Consider the following 16,514-nt stretch of genomic DNA (forward strand, 5'->3'; position numbering starts at 1 on the left):
GGTGTTGGTATGTCACTTGGAAAATATAAAAGCCTTCACGGATTATAAATTTAAAGTAACTCAAGTAAATAAGAGGATCAGAATTAAAAATATTGGATGCCACAAACAATATAGCTGAAACCACAATGGTCTTGCGGTCCCACAATAGAATTATGGTACTCTAATGAGTAAGTTGTCCAGTCTCTTTCCCCTCCGTAAGAAATGTCAATACTGATGCATAGCTTGACCCATTCCCGTTTTCCTGACGGCATTAGCTCAAAGAGCTGCTCCAGGCCGGCCGTATCCCAGGCTGCGCTAGCGGCAGTGTCGGCAGCGAGTCGAGGGGAAGGGATAATCCCTTTGCTCGGCACTGCTTGGATCACCTCGAGGTGCTGGGTCCAGTTCTGACCCGCTCGATACCAGAAAGACAAGCCGGAGAGGGCTCGGCAGAGACCATCGAGGTGAATGGAGCCGGGCTCTTCACCGCGGAGCGTGGTGCGAGGACAAGGGGTGTCAGCAGACACACAGTCAGAGAGGTCAGGCTGGGCCCGGGGTGAAAGGGAGAAGGGGCGGCCCCGCCGCGGGGCTCAGACCGGTGCCGGTCCCGGTGCCGGTGCCGGTCCCGGTGCGGGTCTCGGTGCGGGTCTCGGTGCCAGTCTCGGTGCCAGTCTCGGTGCCAGTCTCGGTGCCTCCCCGGCTGACGTCAGCACAGCCAGCAGCCAACCAGGGCGCGCGGCGCGAGCCGGGCCCCGCCCGCCACGCCTTCGATGCCCATAAAAGCCGCGACCGGCGGCGGGCGCGGAAGCGGCGTGAGGAGAACGGGACGGGACGGGACGGACTGGACGGAGCGGCGGGATCCGCTCCTGGCACCGCGGCTCGGCCCCGGCCGCCCCGCCGAGCGGGCGCTGCGCTCGCCAGCCGGGATGCTGCTCGTGGCCGCCGGGCTCCTGCTCGCCGTAGCCGCGGGCGGGCGGGGGTCGCCGGCCGGGGATCAGGAGAGCCCCCCGGGCAGCCGCTTCGTGTGCACCTCGCTGCCGCTGGACGCCGCCAGCGCGGGCTGCCCGCTGCCCCCCGTGCCCATGCAGGGCGGCGCGCTGCCCCCCGAGGAGGAGCTCAAAGCCACGGTGCTGCAGCTGCGGGAGACCGTCCTGCAGCAGAAGGAGACCATCGGGAGCCAGCGGGAGGCCATCCGGGAGCTCACCGGGAAGCTGAGCCGCTGCGAGGGCACTGACGGCAAGTCCGCCGCGGGGGCCTGGAAGAACGAGGTGGGCAAGGGCAAGGACACGATGGGCGACCTGCCCCGTGACCCGGCGCAGGTGATCGACCAGCTGAGCCGCACCATGCAGACCCTGAAGGACCGGCTGGAGAGCCTGGAGGTAGGGCCGCGCAGCGGAGCCGCTTCACGTCTAGCGGGCACGTCGGGCACGAGTAGTGCCCTGAATCCCTGTGGGGACAGACCCAAACTGGCCCGGCCCCGCGGCCGGGAGGCTCGGTTTGGCTTGTCGTGTTCTCTTGGTTATTTATCTCCTCTCTTTAATGGTAAAAACCCCAAGGGGCTGCTCTTGAATGCGTTCTCCCACTGCGTGGGGGGAGATTATGGTTTCCCTGCTTGTCACCAGCTTAGGTTCTGTATTAATAAATAAATCTCTCTTTCTGGGGATGTGACTTCATGCGTTTTGAGGTACAAAGATGACGTCTTGGGCAGTAAGACCTCGGCATATGGTGCTGAACAGGCCAGTGGTAATGAGGAGATTGTGTTGGGCAGATGGTGCAGATAAGATGATGTACTCAGGGCTGACATAGAATAAAAAGAACCCGATTCTGTGTGCCTCTGAATAGAAAGGGAATTTGGTCCGAGCCCACCGATAAGTGATTTCCATGAGCCTTTGGACAGAGCCCATGGTTTGAGTGTTGCTCATGAGAGTGTTTTGTAGAGAGGAGTCTCACAGGATTTGTGCTCGTGTTGTGCATTTTGCACTCTGAGAGCCTCACGTGTGTGCTCCTGCTGTCCTCCAGTCAGTGCTGATGTGAGACTGGCGAGTAACTTCTGAAAGGCTGTTCTGTGAGTGCTGCTTTGCAAGTGCAGTTTTGAATGAGCTGTTAGTATTACATCCTTTTGTTACTATTGCTGTCTTTCTGAAGCATTCTTTTTAGCGTTGTAGAAGAGAAACTCCACTAGAATAACGTGGTAGGTGGAAATGTTTTTTTAGTATCTTTAAAAATACCAGTGTTATTTGAGAGTGTGAGGTGCCTCTTTTTAGTTTGAATAAGAATACTTTCACTGCTTAATATTTGGACTGATCTAAAAAGCATCTTACTTTGGTAAATCTGCTTTCAAAGTAACTTAATTTTTTAAAAATCTAAAATGAAGTGATAGTTCTTCTGTTTCCCTAGATTGGTCATGTCACTAACAGGAAGTAAAGCAAAAATGGACTGATGTGCCACATGTATGCATACTAATAGAAGTACATCAGACCGGCTCCCTACAATGATTTTATTGAACTTAAATGTATGAAAACTCCTTCATATAAAGTGCTGGAAGCCTCTAACAAAAGTGCCCTTTTATTTCAAGGACCTGTTAATCTACAGTGCTGATAAAAGCACAGAGCATGACAAGTGCTAAAACGCAATACCTCTTCTGTACTTGCTGGAGAGCTCCATGATCTTACGCTCCTCCTTTGAGCCGGGAGCATATCTGCATTTCACAGTTTCTGTTTCAGGAATGACAGCTCTTTTTTCCCTTCTGCTTTGCCCTAAAGCACCAGCTCCGAGCCAACGTGTCCTATGCAGCCCTGCCCAGTGACCTGCGGGAGATGCTCCAGCGGCGCCTCGGGGACCTGGAGCGCCAGCTCCTGAGCAAAGTGGCCGAGCTGGAGGATGAGAAGTCCCTGCTGCACAACGAGACCTCAGCGCACCGGCAGAAGACAGAGACAGCCTTGAACGCATTGCTAGAAAGAGTGTCTGAATTAGAGAAAGGTAATTGCTCAGAATCTAAATGCTTCCCCATCCTGATTAATTTTGTTTACTCCTTCCTTCCAGAGCAGTGGACTAAATGTGAGCCTTGAGGGAAAGACATTAAGGTACTGGACTAAGTAGTCGGTGACAGTGCAAATACTTGGATTCTCCTTTTTCTTTTATCTCGGGCTTCTTGCTTGACAGGCAGTTGCCTGGCTTTGGCTTCCTGTCTCTTAATTTGGCATGTGTGGGTGGCTAGGATGAAACTCTTAGTGTTTGTGGGATGGAAGGATCTGTAAGAAGGCAAGAGGAGACAGGAATAAGTATGGCATGGGTGTAAATAGCTACATAATGTCAGGGATATATCTGAGTAGAGCTGCCTTTATTTGGACTGAGAATGATATGGGCTAAATTTAATTAGCACCACTACCTTTGGTGTAATGAATTGTATTTTATACCAGCTTTGTTTCCTGTTGCTTTGGAAGTATTGATGGTGAACTTTCCTTTTGTTACTGGTTATGACTTTGGGTAACTGCAGATACTTGAATTATGCTCTATTCTAAGCTTACAGCCTTCAGAGTTTACAGTAGATTACACATGGTCCACTGGGGGACACTCTCGTAATCCTAGTCATTCATTCTGATCCTTGCCTTCATTATTACTGAAATCTCCCTGCTTGAGCAGAATCTGTTTATTTGAGTTACAAATGTCTGTGGAAGTGACCTAAAGCACAGAACTTTCTGTATTGACTGTGTACATGTACAGAGTGGACTTTATAGGGTTGGAGTTGCAGTAAATATCATTGCTCAATCCTTAAATGATTTTCCAAGGTGAATAACTCTCTTCTTAAAAGCAGCTTAATGGATATGCCTTCCAAATGGTACAAACAGGCATATCTCATGAATTTAGAAATGCAGCCTAATGGACCCATGTGCCCATACTGTATCTATTCTTTCCTCTAAAAAGAGTGAAGGAGGGGAAAAGGAAAGGAAGGAGATGATTTTCTACTGGCTCTGTCTTTTGGTATTTCCTGAGAGCCAAGAGAAAGCCTAACCTGCAACTAAAGTTATGGAGAATTAGTGGTTTTATGAGTCAAGTATAGATAGTCCTTGTCTCTGAAAGATGTGACTCATATCAGAAAGAGAGAGTGGTGGGAGAACAAGAATGTGTAATTCACTTAGGCTTAAAATAACCTGTTCCCACCTTTATTTTTTTGTGTGGGGAGTGAGGGCTGTCTTAAGTCTTAGGGGAAGTGAAGAATTTGGGACAGGAACCAAGATGCAGCCCTTTCTTTTACTTGTGTAATTTGCTCTCAATTACTGTACAGCTTAGCTGCTCTGGTTCCTCTGCCAAATCATAGTGAGGGTGATAATGATGAAAGGACTTTTTTTTTAAGTACAGACAATATTTGATCTGACCTCATTTGAAAATAGTATTTCTGTTGTGCTTTTATTTAAAATGCAGTATTGTTTAGCATTTCTTCCCTACAATTAACTAGAGTGTCCTCATTGTCCTGAGACTAAATAGAGGAAAAACAAACAAACAAAAACAACTTTGAGGTGGCACTGTAAGCTTTGGATTTTGTCTGCAGTTGTGACAGCTGTTTTAGTTACCAGTGGGGCAGAAGAGTTTAGAACTTGTACACCTGTTGTGATTCCAAAAGTTTTCTTTTAATTCCTTCACTGCTTGTCTCCATTGACAGCAGAAGATGATGCACTAGAAAAAGCAGGAGGTATAGTCCTCCAAACAGTAGTGCCTGGACTTCAGTGTGATTCCTAGCTTTGCTGGAGGTACAAACAGATCATTTACTATGTCTAAACCTATTTTCTCTATCTCTGAAAGAGAATAACAATAATTCTTGCCCATCTATCCCCAAAATAACTGTTCTTTAATGGGGTATATTTCTGTTTTTTCTACGTGAGATTGCTTGTAGCAGCCTAATGGAGGTTGTTCAATATTAACCCTAAGACCTGGTGTCTGTTTTTTATTGGCTTACCATTTAGAACATTTCAGGTCTCTAAGGTTCCTCAAGACAGATTCAAGCAAAAGAGAAGCTTTTTCTTCTCCCACCCCCTCATTCTATGAAAAATGCAGCCAAAACACTTCAGTTGCTTCTAAGAAGGGGAACTGAGAGAATGCCAATGGTTTAAAACATACATATGAGAATTGTGGCAACCTTTTGTGACAACAGCCTTTCATTTGGACTGGAGTGTGAAGTTTGGCAAGGGGATTGAATTTGTTTCAGGAATGTGAGCAAAGGAAATCAGTGAGACTCAGAGGAACAGGCAGCTAAGAAGTTGAGGGTGACATTACTACAGAACTGTGGGGTTCAGTTTTTGGCACAATGTGGGATTTATTTCTTAATACTTGTAGAAAATTACTTACGAGCATCTACATCAACTGTATGATACAGAGTACTGCAACTTCAGAAAGTTTTGGTCTTAAGGGTTCTCAGTTTTGTAAGCATGTCTCAGAATATCTCACTGGTTTTTATCACTTTTTTTAGAAAAAGCTAAATAATAATTTCTGCTTTTATATTAAATCAAGTGTCTAATCTTCCCATAGTTCGCAGCTTGATACTGCATTTTTAATTCAGATCACTTTGAACTCTTCAGATCTTGTCCTGTTCAGTTGATGGGACAGAAATCAGTTTTACTGAATGTAGCTGATTTCTGGACTGTGTCAGTGGAGTCTTATTTCAAATTTGCTGCCCAAAATGTGGGTGTTAATCTGTTTGTTAGCCTGAGATCTTAACACAGGGATGCTGCTTGTGTAGCAGGAGTCGGGAAAGAAATCCTGGTTGTGAAGCACTGTGATGCTTTAGTAATGAGCATAGCAGAGCATCCATTTTACTGACAGTAAGTATCTTTTAAACCAGTTTGAATTGTTTGAAATAGGGAGGCCTCCAGTCATAAACTAGTCAATGAAGAAGATTGTCTACCAGCTATTCTTTTGCTCTAAACGAGCAAAGCTAAACTAAACTAAACTGAAATAAATAATTATCACAATGCGGATAAAATCTATTTGTGTTTTTGTGTGCAGCAAAATCAACATTCAGTAAACACCACTTCAATATACTTTTTTTTTTCTGCACCTCTCCAAAGTTATTAAAGCCAAAGATTATCAATAACAATTGTGTCTTAGCCTGAATTACCAATGTATTATTTTGCTTAATGTTAAGGGTTTTTTTTTTTTCTCCATGTGATTCTAGGTAACAGTGCATTTAAGTCACCTGATGAATTCAAAGTCTCCCTTCCTCTTCGCACAAACTACCTGTATGGGAAGATCAAGAAGACTCTGCCAGAGCTCTATGCTTTCACTGTGTGCTTGTGGCTGAGGTCAAGTGCTTCTCCTGGAATTGGCACTCCGTTCTCATATGCTGTTCCTGGGCAAGCCAATGAAATTGTCCTCATAGAATGGGGGAATAATCCAATTGAACTGCTAATTAATGATAAGGTGAGACTTGATGAACTCTTCGTTGTCAACATAACCAGAACAAGACCCCTTTGTGCCTTTGCACTGATTCCTTCCTTCCCTCTGGGAGAAGCCTTTGAGCTGCTGCTGTCTCCTTGTCTGTTGTCCACTTGCTGGTTACAAGTTCATAAAAGCACTTGAAACAGAAGTTAAATTGTACAGATATTTGTGTGTTGAGACCAAGCAGCTTGACATTAGATGCGCACATACTTGTGTTCTCTGAAGTTACAAGCAGGTCTTGGCTTCTTGGTTTGTTTGTTTGTTTCTTTTAATGCAAAATTTGAAGCCAGTTTTGTAAGACCTGTGAGATCTAGGCCAGTTGCAGATTTTCTATCTTTCTAATTGTAGAAATTGCAAATGTTAAATTAATTTTGCAGAAGGTGGAGCAAAAGGCTCTCCACATAACGGTCTGGTTTTGTTATGCTTAGTGGCTTAACTTCAGTTTAAATACAATTTTTCAGATTTTAGATAGAACTACTTCATACCATTGATGGTTTCTGACAAGCTTGAAGGAAACAAGCTTGAAGAAAACATTGAAACTTGTAATTAAAGTAGTATTTAAATGCCTCCTTTCTCCCCACCTTCAGTTAGGTTTCCTGGTACCTCACTGCTCTCTGAAGAATCAGGTATTTGCTACACAACTCAGGTGGTTCATCTTGTGGCTGATTATGGACTTCTAACAGTCCTATCAGCCTGCCAGATCAATAACCAATTATTTTTAATGCCTTGTGGAAGAGAAGCAAACTGGAGTCTGCTTATCTTTAGCAATAGTCTTTTTTCTCTTCAATATTGTGTCTGTAATATCAATATTCTGTGAGGCTTTTATTTCTTCCACATCACAGCTGCTCCAAAGCCCACTCCACTTGTGTCTTGATGTTGACCGGAGAAGGTTTTCAGTTCGAACTCCTAAAGGAGCATAATTCCTCCTTATTGTGAGGTGTAGAACCACAAATCCTCCTGGTAGCAGACAGATCCATTTGTCAAAGTTGTTACTGCAAATGGTGCTGGCAAACCCCAGATTTTAAGAGGAACTAACGTGAGCACTGGGTGGAATGTCACTAAGCACTGAGATTTAAACAACAAATGCTACAGATTAATGTGCAGGATGGGGGTTGGTCTCTTCTCCCAAGTAACAGGCAACAGAGAAAGAGAGAACGGCCACAAGTTGTTCTGGGGAAGTTTTAATTGGGTATGAGGAGAAATGTCTTCACTGAGAGGGTTGCAAAGCACTGGAACAGGCTGCACAGGGCAGAGGTGGAGTCACCACCCCTGCAGGTATTTAAAAGAGGTGTGCTGCTGGGTTAATGATTGCATTCAGTGATCTTGGAGGGATATTCCAACCTAAATCATTTTATGATTATGTGGAATCATACAAAGTAGGATGTGGACTAACTCTTGCCTCTATAAAGTTTTTGCTTTTGAGAACAGAGTAAATACTGTTCTATACACATTGGGCTTGAACTGCTAGATTTGGGTTGCCACATGCATTTTCTGATTTTTGTAGGTTGCTCAGCTCCCTCTCTTCATCAGTGATGGAAAATGGCATCACATCTGCATAACATGGACAACCAGAGATGGAATGTGGGAAGCTTTTCAGGATGGAGAGAAGCTTGGCACTGGGGAGAATCTTGCTCCTTGGCATCCAATTAAACCTGGAGGTGTCTTGATCCTGGGTCAGGAACAGGTGAGTGAATGTCAGGGTGTTCCAGGGTTTAAACAAAATCAAAACTCCCCAAACAAATAAAAGCTGTGAGAATTTCTGTTAAACACTTGGTCCTGTTGTATACACGGTGTCAGAAGGACTGAAACAAGGCAACAAATACTTCATGAAATTACACATTGGTGTATTTGTTTCACGTATTAAATATTCAGAATGTTCATGTTGGGGCTGAGAATAACTCCTTTAAGAACATTGAAAAAAAACCCAGAGGATTTTGAAGCTTGCCTTTCTAGTTAACATTTCATAAGTAATGAATTGTGTGGCTCCTGGCTTCACATTATTTCTCTACCTATATTATACACTTATTAAAAGAAGCAAATACTGTAACAAGTAGCAGAAAATACCCTTTCTTCAGGATTCCCAGGTTCACAGTTGGAGCAATGAAAAATTAGTTTTGTCTTGATATTGATTTTAGTAGATACTTATCCATGACATAAATGACAGAATGGCGGGTTCAGTATCCTAATACAATCTGCAGAGCGATGCTCCAGCTGGCTCTTTCCTTTATCTCTGCCTGTGTTGTGCTGGGTTCTGTCCTGTGCTATCAGTTCCATGTCATTGTGATCACCAAAAATGAGTGATTTCTGTCCTTGGATAGTGAGTGGAGCAAGCAAACACTGCTAGGCTTATGCAGTGGCAGCTTGAATCACTCATTTGTTACAACCAGACAAAGCCTGGGTATTTAGATCCGAAGATCTCATCTCACAGTCCCTGCAGACAGTTGGGCAAGGGCTGCAGTTATGGTTTAATCTATAGCCATAAAGCTTTCAGGGTAACCTTACACATCTGTGCAGTTCTTGCTGGAGCTGTCCTGTGCTAAGCTTGCACAGTGGCTCTTAAATTAGCCTCAAAGTTTAAAGCTGCCTTCCTGTGCTCTACTGCTCGAGGGCAAGGTCGGTTATGTGCAGCCTTTTTGTGGTGTTTTGCAGTCACCGCTGTTGGCCCTCCATTGTTTTGACACGTTTCAGGTTGGAGTTTGTCACTGAATGCCTTGTTCAATGTAGCCCTTCTAGAAACTCGTTCACCTCTGTGTTCTAACTCTGCACCTCTCTAGCAGTGGGGCTGGGCGGGGAGGGACTTCCAAGTTTGAAGGAGAAAACACCAAAATAACCTCCTCATCTAATCCTAACTCTTGTGTGCCCAAAGGACACAGTAGGAGGAAGATTTGATGCGACTCAAGCCTTCGTTGGGGAGATGAGCCAGTTCAATATATGGGACAGAGTCTTAAAAGCTGAAGACATCATGAATATTGCCAACTGCTCTATCAACATGCCTGGCAACATCATCCCCTGGGTCGATAACAACGTGGATGTGTTTGGAGGTGCTACTAAATGGCCTGTGGAGACGTGTGAGGAGCGTCTGCTTGACTTGTAGCTGTGATCACTTCCCGTCCAAGTGCCCCCTTTAGTAGGACAATCTTCTGTGCAATCTAAAGCACCTATTTTTCTCCTTGCCCTTCCCCAGTCTCAGCTCCTTGAAAGGTTAAAAAAAAGTGAGTAAACTGCCTCAGTGCAAAGATAGCTGCTAGTCTGGGGCATTGAGCCTGGCTATGAAAGGAGCACTTCTTGGCTAGAGCAGCCCTTGCTTTCCTATGTCTGATCCAAAAATGTGCTTTGGCCTGCAGAAGCCTTTTGTTTGGGCCTGAGCTTAGACCATCAGTTCTGCAGGGAGGGAGAACAGCGTGCACGCTTCACTCTCATGTTCCTGGTCATGTGCAGTGCTGACAGCACCAGGATTAACAGACTAAATGTGAACCCTTCCTTTGAAATAAAGCCATTCTTTTTTAGCCCTTTTTAAAAAAGAAAAATCACTTAATCCTTACACTGCAGTGGTTATGGTACAGCTGTGGGTAGAGCAGAACAGCCACTGTCTGAGTGCAAGGCTTTTGCTTTTTAATTTGCAATTAGAAATCCTTATTTTATGATAAAGAGGCGATGTATTTGAGACACATTGTACCAGTTCAATTTGAAGAAAGGGCTGTTTATTCAGCACAGCTCCATTGCAGCAGAGATGCTTCAGGTGAGGTTCTGTCCTAAAGGCTGTCCTTTGCTAGCCAGGATCCCAGCACAGGTGGGTGGATGAAAGATTGTACTTGTATTTTCTGTAGACTGAATGTACTGAATTCCTAGTGACCTGGCTTGTACCCTTTTCTCTATTGTTTCTCTCGCTTCAATGTCTTTATTTTTTTAAATATACAAGCTGTGATTAAGTGAATTTCCATTTTGTTTTGCTTTGAAAGGCCTTTTTATGAGCAAGTGCCAAAGTTCAGTTTCTGCTTGCTGAGAATTGCTATCTATTTTTCCAGCATAAAAGTCTTCTGCACTGGTTTATATGTTATTACAATGGTCCTATGTAATATGAAAATGTGCTGCTTTTTCAATTCTTGTTGACTGTCTCTTCTGTAAGCACTGGGCTGACTACTATATTTTTTTATCATTTTCTCTCAATATTTTGCAAACAACGTTACTGTTTCCTTGGCGTTGATGTGACTACTTGGTTTGTGGCTCGCAGATAGCAAATGCACTGTACTGGGAAAGAGTTAATACTTTTGTTATTTAAAAGAAAAAGGATTTAAAGGGGGGGGAGGGGGAATTTATAAAGCTAAATATCATATTTTATTTTTCATATGTTTGAATTGTAAGAATAATATGGTGACAGTCCCATTTGTAGGGTAAAGTTACATATTTCCATGAATATGTAGTATGCTGTTCATAAAAGAAAATTCTTATAATGAACTTTTAATTAAAATGCACTGTAAAATGAGTCTCTTAATTCTTTTATAGTCACACAAGACACTGAATATTCTCTTTCATAGCTCCTGTGAGCTCACCTGCTGTCTCTCTAGACTGGTAGAAGTACAGTCTTGTAAGATGATTTCTTTATTCCCCAATGCCTTCAATTTATTCCCTAAATGTCTCAAGTGTTCTTGTTGTAATTGGCTTTAAAATACACACACACTGCACCCCCAACCTACAGCAGTACTTTCCCTGCCCAGAGGAAAAAACAAACCAGAAAACTCACTTCATATCAAAGGAATCTGTGTTGTGAGGTGAGGAAAAATGTGAAATTCTCATCTCCCATGGGCTCTTCATGGTGCCCAGATGAGGCATCAGCCCTCCAGTCAATCCACCTTTATTTATCAGCTTTTTTCAAAAGAGGCTGGAGGAGCTAAAGCTGAGTTACACATATTTCACTCTGTTCTTAAAAGGTGCAACACTGAAATTGTCCTGGATGATTTTCTGAATGTCCCGGAGCCCGTATGGGTAGTGGGGTCTGCTGTTTCAAACACCAACTCAGTGTTTGAGTTCAGTGCTTGGTTGAGGGAGGTCTTTACACATCCATTGGCCATGTTGATCTTTATTCAGAGTTACTTAAACACACAGCAGCTGAGTAAGAAGCCCCACCTGCATGGGAAGGTGTTAATGGTGGGGGCTGTACTTTGTTGGGTTGGGTTGGATTTCACTCATTTAATAGGTCACATGGTAGGGAGTCTGGAGGAAGGTTTTGGTCTGTTGTGGTTTCTTTAGATGCTGACTCTTCAGTAAAAGCCAAAGGTAAGGGGTATCTCTTCCTTTGAAATGGGTTTCTTTCATTATTTTTTAATACATGTCTATGTGTATACACATATTATTTTGTGCAGCGGTACCTTTGCATTAAGAAGAAAAGATGTGTTGTTTTGTGTGGAAAGCCATGGCTGTTACACTGCTGCTCTATATCCTGGGAGTCACATATTTTATATGAATATATAAGCAGATGGCAAAACAGGAGTAAATATTGCCCCATTCCAGCATCTATATTGTTTATGGAGTGTGGAACTGACAACACAACCTTCAGTTCCCAAACTGTTCTGAATGCACAGAAGTAATAACTTATGGAAAGCTGAGTGACAGCACTTGGAACATGCAGTAGTGCAGATTTCTAGAAAATGTGTTTTTGTTTAAATCAGGCAGAGCTGGGACTCCTAAAAGTGCTATCACTGATCCCAACAAGCCAACATCCTGGGAGCTGTAACTGGCCAGGGCTGCAGGTGGCTGCTTGGCTCTGAGTGCTCTTCAGTCTCTGTATTGCACCATCCCCTCTGCATTGCATCCTTGGTGTGTTGGCTGTTGGCTGACAGCAAGTTGAGCATAAATCCATATTTCTTCAAATACAAGTTCTTTCCCTGTATGTCTGTTCACTAGAAAATGTAGTCACCTCATGTGTTTTGAGTTTGCTTGAGGGCTGCAGCTGCACACTTGCTGTGTGTAGGTGAGGGGAGGAGGATCACCTCTGCCTCTGGGATCCCTGGGTGTGGGACACAACTCCTGGGTCCAGGCAGCTTTGGCTGGGCTGTGCTTGCTCTCTGTACTGTTGGTTTAGGTCTCAGAAATGCAGGGAAGACTAGCAAAGCTCTACTTCAATTTTTACACCCATTTTCCCCGTGAGTGAATTTATGGGACTGCCAGGGAGAAGCTGATTCTGTTTGGCTTCAGAGACCGGATTTCCCTCAGGCCTTTCCCAAAAGTGAAGAGCAGGGCAGTAGTGAAGCTGCTGTGTTGTATTAGGTGCTTCAAGCTGGCACTTTCTCAATCAGGGTAATGGTTGTTCTAAAAAATGCTGCTCTAATTATAGATTCATTTCTTCTTTACGAATGGCACCTGATTCTATGTGTAAGGATTCTTCATCCAGCTGATTTTAGTTATCCAGACGGGGAGGGAAGATCAGCCTTCTTCTATTGCATCCTCCCAAATCCTGCTAGGAGTGCAGAAACCCTAAAAAGAGACACTGATCTGGCTGGGGCTTCTGCCACAGAAAATGATCCCTTGATGCTGCTTAGAAATCTGAGGCAAGACACAGCAAAGGCCCTGCTGATGGAGAGAGTCAGGCACTGCCAAACTCCTCCAGAAATGAAAGGTCTCTCTTGGTAGCCAGGGAATTGGGGCGTTGAAGGTGATGTGGGATTTTTCCAGAGATCTTTCGCCAAAAGGTCTCTGGATCTTTTTTCCCCTTCACAAAGAGAAAGTTGGACCTTGATAATGCTCATGGTTAGCTGTGAGGCTTAAATAATACATGAGTTTTTCAGAGCTAAAAATCTTCTGGAAAGAATTGAATTAATTGCCCCCCTGGCTGTAGCTGTTTCTAAAAGGCTGCACTTAGAAAAGTATAAATTTGCACAAGGAGTTCAAGGGGCCATTTCTTTCTCCACAGGAGGGCTGGGCTGATGTTTTGGCAAAGCTTCAAATACAGAAGCTCTCTGATGGCCTGAGGCCAGCAAGAGAAATTGTTTTATTTATTAAGGATGCTCTGGTGTTTCACCTGTGCTGGCTCCCAGGCAGTTCAGCTCCTGGCACTGCCGTTCCCAGGGGTTCCTGCGCGGGGAGGATGCTGAGTCTCTGCGGTACCCACTTGTTCCTTCGCTGCCACTCAGCCTGTCCTGAGCCCCTGGGGCAGAGCTGAGCTCACACAGGGCTGCCTGGATCCTCTGGGGCACTGCCCGTGCTTCCCTTCGGTGCTAAAAGCAGTTTACGAGAGGCTTGCCCTGGTTTTCGTGTCACCAAGCTGTTCCCAGCAGCAGTTCTGGAGTGCTTTTTAAGAATAAGTTACAATGGCTGTTTCTTAGGAGGAGTTCAGTGGTTTTTAAGGTACTAGATGCTCTTTTACATTTTGTCTTTCAAAACACTTAAACCAGCTAATGAGTAACTTTAAATCGTAATGTTACTGTAGCAGAGTTTGTCACCCAGGCTTATCTCCACTGCTGGAGATTGCTCTGCTGACCTCGCCAGATGAAAGGCAACTTCTTTAAAGGGCAACCTCATTTATTGAAAACAGGATGTTAAAACTTCTGGGTAACAACACTAGCTAAGCAGGGGACTTGTTACTTTCCTTTTGTTTAAATTTTTTATTTTACTTGGTGTTGGCTGTTGATTTGCAGTGGGAATCCTGACGAGCTGTCCTGCTGTGGCTCCAGAATGGCTGTTTTTCCTGCATCAGGCAGCAATTGGTTTTCCTCCCATTTCAGAGGGCACAGAGCAGGCAGCTGCCTCCTCCCTGGTGCAGAGCTGGGAAAGGATTGTCCTGTGCAGCTTTATTCTACCTCTGCAGCTGCAAAAGGGTCTGGGAGAAGAAATCTGCACTGACTTTTAATTTTATGTGAGACTTCCCTGCAGGATATGTTTGTGTCTGACAAAACAGGACAGACCTACATTTGCTTTCCAGGGATGGCGTAGCTTACAGGAATGAGTTGTGTTTTAGGCCAGGGTTTCTTTTTTTTTTTTTTTTTTTTTTTTTTTTTTTTTTTTTTTTTTTTTTTTGTTCATTTGTTTGTTTTTCTACTTTTTTATGGTAAATTATAAATGGTTGATAAATACCTATAATAAAATAGAGATATGCAAGGGCAAATCATCTTTTTTTTTCCATTAAAGAGAGCTGTTACTTACTATGTAGAGAGTACATACCCTCCTAAGAGATCAAATTATTTATGGCAGTGCACTAATTAGCTTTTTTGAGGCTTGTAAGGTCTTGCAGATACTTGGAGCTCCAGGGATAACTGCAGTAGGTAAATACTTCTCTGCATCAAGGATAATTTCACGTAAGTGGCCAACAGCTGTCAGTCTGTGCTTCGGACTTCTGGCCTCTTGGGGCTCTGGTCAGGTGGAACCCTGGCAAGAAGGCTTTGCAAGGGAGTGGTCACCCCTGGCTGCTTGGGTCACTGTGGTGGCCACCGGTATCCAGACAATCCAGGAGGCTCCCGGAGCTGCTCTGGCCCCCATTTTCATTTGTGCTGCCAGATTAATTCTGAGGCTGTCCCAGCACTCTCACCTGCCCATCCTCACTCTGTTTGGTCTCGGGAAGAGCAGATCCAGCTCTCTCCTCACGTCCATCAGCAGCCCCAGGCTCTGTTCAAAAGTATTTGGCGTTGTTCAAACACGCTGCTATGGTTACTCAGGCACCACTGACTGCACGGGTCAGCTTGGAAGAGCTTTAGACAAAGTATTTGGGACAGAATGTGGCTCTTGCTTGTTAATTCGAGACCTGGCACATCAGTTTGAACACACCACGTGGGGGATAATGCCTTTCTTTTTTTTCCCTCCACTTGGGATTTGGAAAAAATGCAAGAAAAATATTGCCTTGATGTGAGCCCAAGCAATGACAGCGGCTCCTGCTGAAAACAGCAGGCAGCCTGTTTGTTCTGGGAATTGCCCGAAGGCTGGCAGGGCTCTGTGTGCACAACTGGAAGGAGGATGCACAAATCCTGGGGAGCAGCAGAGGCTCCCTCAGCGGTGATGAGAGAGCCCATGACAGCCCTGGGCTGGGCTCTGGGACCGCAGGCTGCCCGCTGGTGCTCCAGGGTCCAGAGTCAGCTGCTCACTCCTGGAGACTGTGCCTGGCATTTTCAGGGCATGAAGATACAGGGAGCTGCAAGGATGACCTGTTGAGGGCTGTAGCCGTGATTTTAATCCTCCAATCCTGTTCAAATCCGTGAGCTGAACTGGCACGAGGTGTTTAGGTCCCAGAAATTCAGTGACATCTGTTCTGTACTTCACCACGGGCAGAGTTTAAAAAAGGATGACTGTAAAGAGACTTTAGAGATGTGTAGTGGTGCCCTCACAAGGCTGTGCCCTTTAATGTCTTTCTGATTACTTTATGAGAACTGAATATGTCTGATTTTCTTTTTCTGATTACACTGAAGGCAAAATTTCCATAGACTTGAATGGGAGAAGGACAGGAAACTGTTTGAGACAAGTCTGAACATGCTGGTAAAAATGAAACAAAAAAAATCTGGTGTGACTTTAAAGCTATTTTTAAAAACACAAGCTGGAGCAGGTTACTCTGAACCCTCTGAATCACTGAAGTCTGTTATGTCTTTTTTTTTTTTTTTCCTCTCTCTTTTTTTTTCTTTTTGTCTATTTTCACTCAGTAATTTTAGGGACACAGTGAGAAGGCAAGTTTTTAGAGATGGGTTATATGTGTTAAAAGGGGAAATGTGCTGGCATTAGCTGAGCACAATAAATATTACTGCCAAATGAGCAGGTCCCTTTTCCGATAAGGCAAAAAAAAAATTGTAGATGAGAATTTATACCATGCCATTTCAGGCAGGGTGGAGGATTTATTGCTTTAATTGAAATATTAGCTTTGCTATCTTGCTTGGATATTTGTGTGTGAAACTGGGTATTGCTTGGCATCTGCATGCTCAATCTTGGGCAGCATCTTTGGTGGATGCGTTGTGTTAGGCATTGTCTCCCTCCTTCTCTCCCAGCCTGCACCAGCCCTTGGGGCGAGTTTCTGGCAGCTGGGAGGGGTCATTGAAAATAAAAATAATTTACCTTCACTGTCATAGGCAATAGCAAAATCTTGCTAATATCTCTTGGCTTGTGTCCTGGTTTTCCATTCAGTGCTTTAACTCAAA

The 16,514-nt window shown here is 44.3% G+C and overlaps 1 protein-coding gene and 1 long non-coding RNA gene across 2 annotated transcripts in view; both read left to right on the forward strand.

Annotated features, from left to right (window-relative positions):
* Nucleotides 1-819: 819 nt before the first annotated feature.
* On the forward strand, nt 820-10,891 carry NPTX2 (neuronal pentraxin 2). Its single transcript, XM_040079099.2, has 5 exons — nt 820-1,355; nt 2,739-2,955; nt 6,146-6,390; nt 7,913-8,092; nt 9,275-10,891. The coding sequence occupies exons 1-5, from the start codon at nt 903-905 to the stop codon at nt 9,500-9,502; spliced, it is 1,323 nt and encodes a 440-aa protein (XP_039935033.1). The 5' UTR covers nt 820-902; the 3' UTR covers nt 9,503-10,891.
* Nucleotides 10,892-11,590: 699 nt separating this feature from the next.
* Nucleotides 11,591-16,514, forward strand: part of LOC120759859 (uncharacterized) — a 48,064-nt gene continuing 43,140 nt past the window's right edge. The window contains exon 1 of the long non-coding RNA XR_005703237.1: nt 11,591-11,682. This is a non-coding gene — a long non-coding RNA (uncharacterized LOC120759859). The remainder of the gene's footprint in view (nt 11,683-16,514) is intronic.

This window comes from Hirundo rustica, chromosome 15 (assembly GCF_015227805.2).
Source record: "Hirundo rustica isolate bHirRus1 chromosome 15, bHirRus1.pri.v3, whole genome shotgun sequence".
NCBI classification, from domain to species: Eukaryota; Metazoa; Chordata; class Aves; order Passeriformes; family Hirundinidae; genus Hirundo; species Hirundo rustica.

Coding starts and splice junctions, on each gene's coding strand:
- NPTX2 (XM_040079099.2), top strand. CDS start 903: ATGCTGCTCGTGGCCGCCGGGCTCCTGCTCGCCGTAGCCGCGGGCGGG. Junction 1,356..2,738: donor ACCGGCTGGAGAGCCTGGAG/GTAGGGCCGCGC, acceptor TTTGCCCTAAAG/CACCAGCTCCGAGCCAACGT. Junction 2,956..6,145: donor AGTGTCTGAATTAGAGAAAG/GTAATTGCTCAG, acceptor ATGTGATTCTAG/GTAACAGTGCATTTAAGTCA.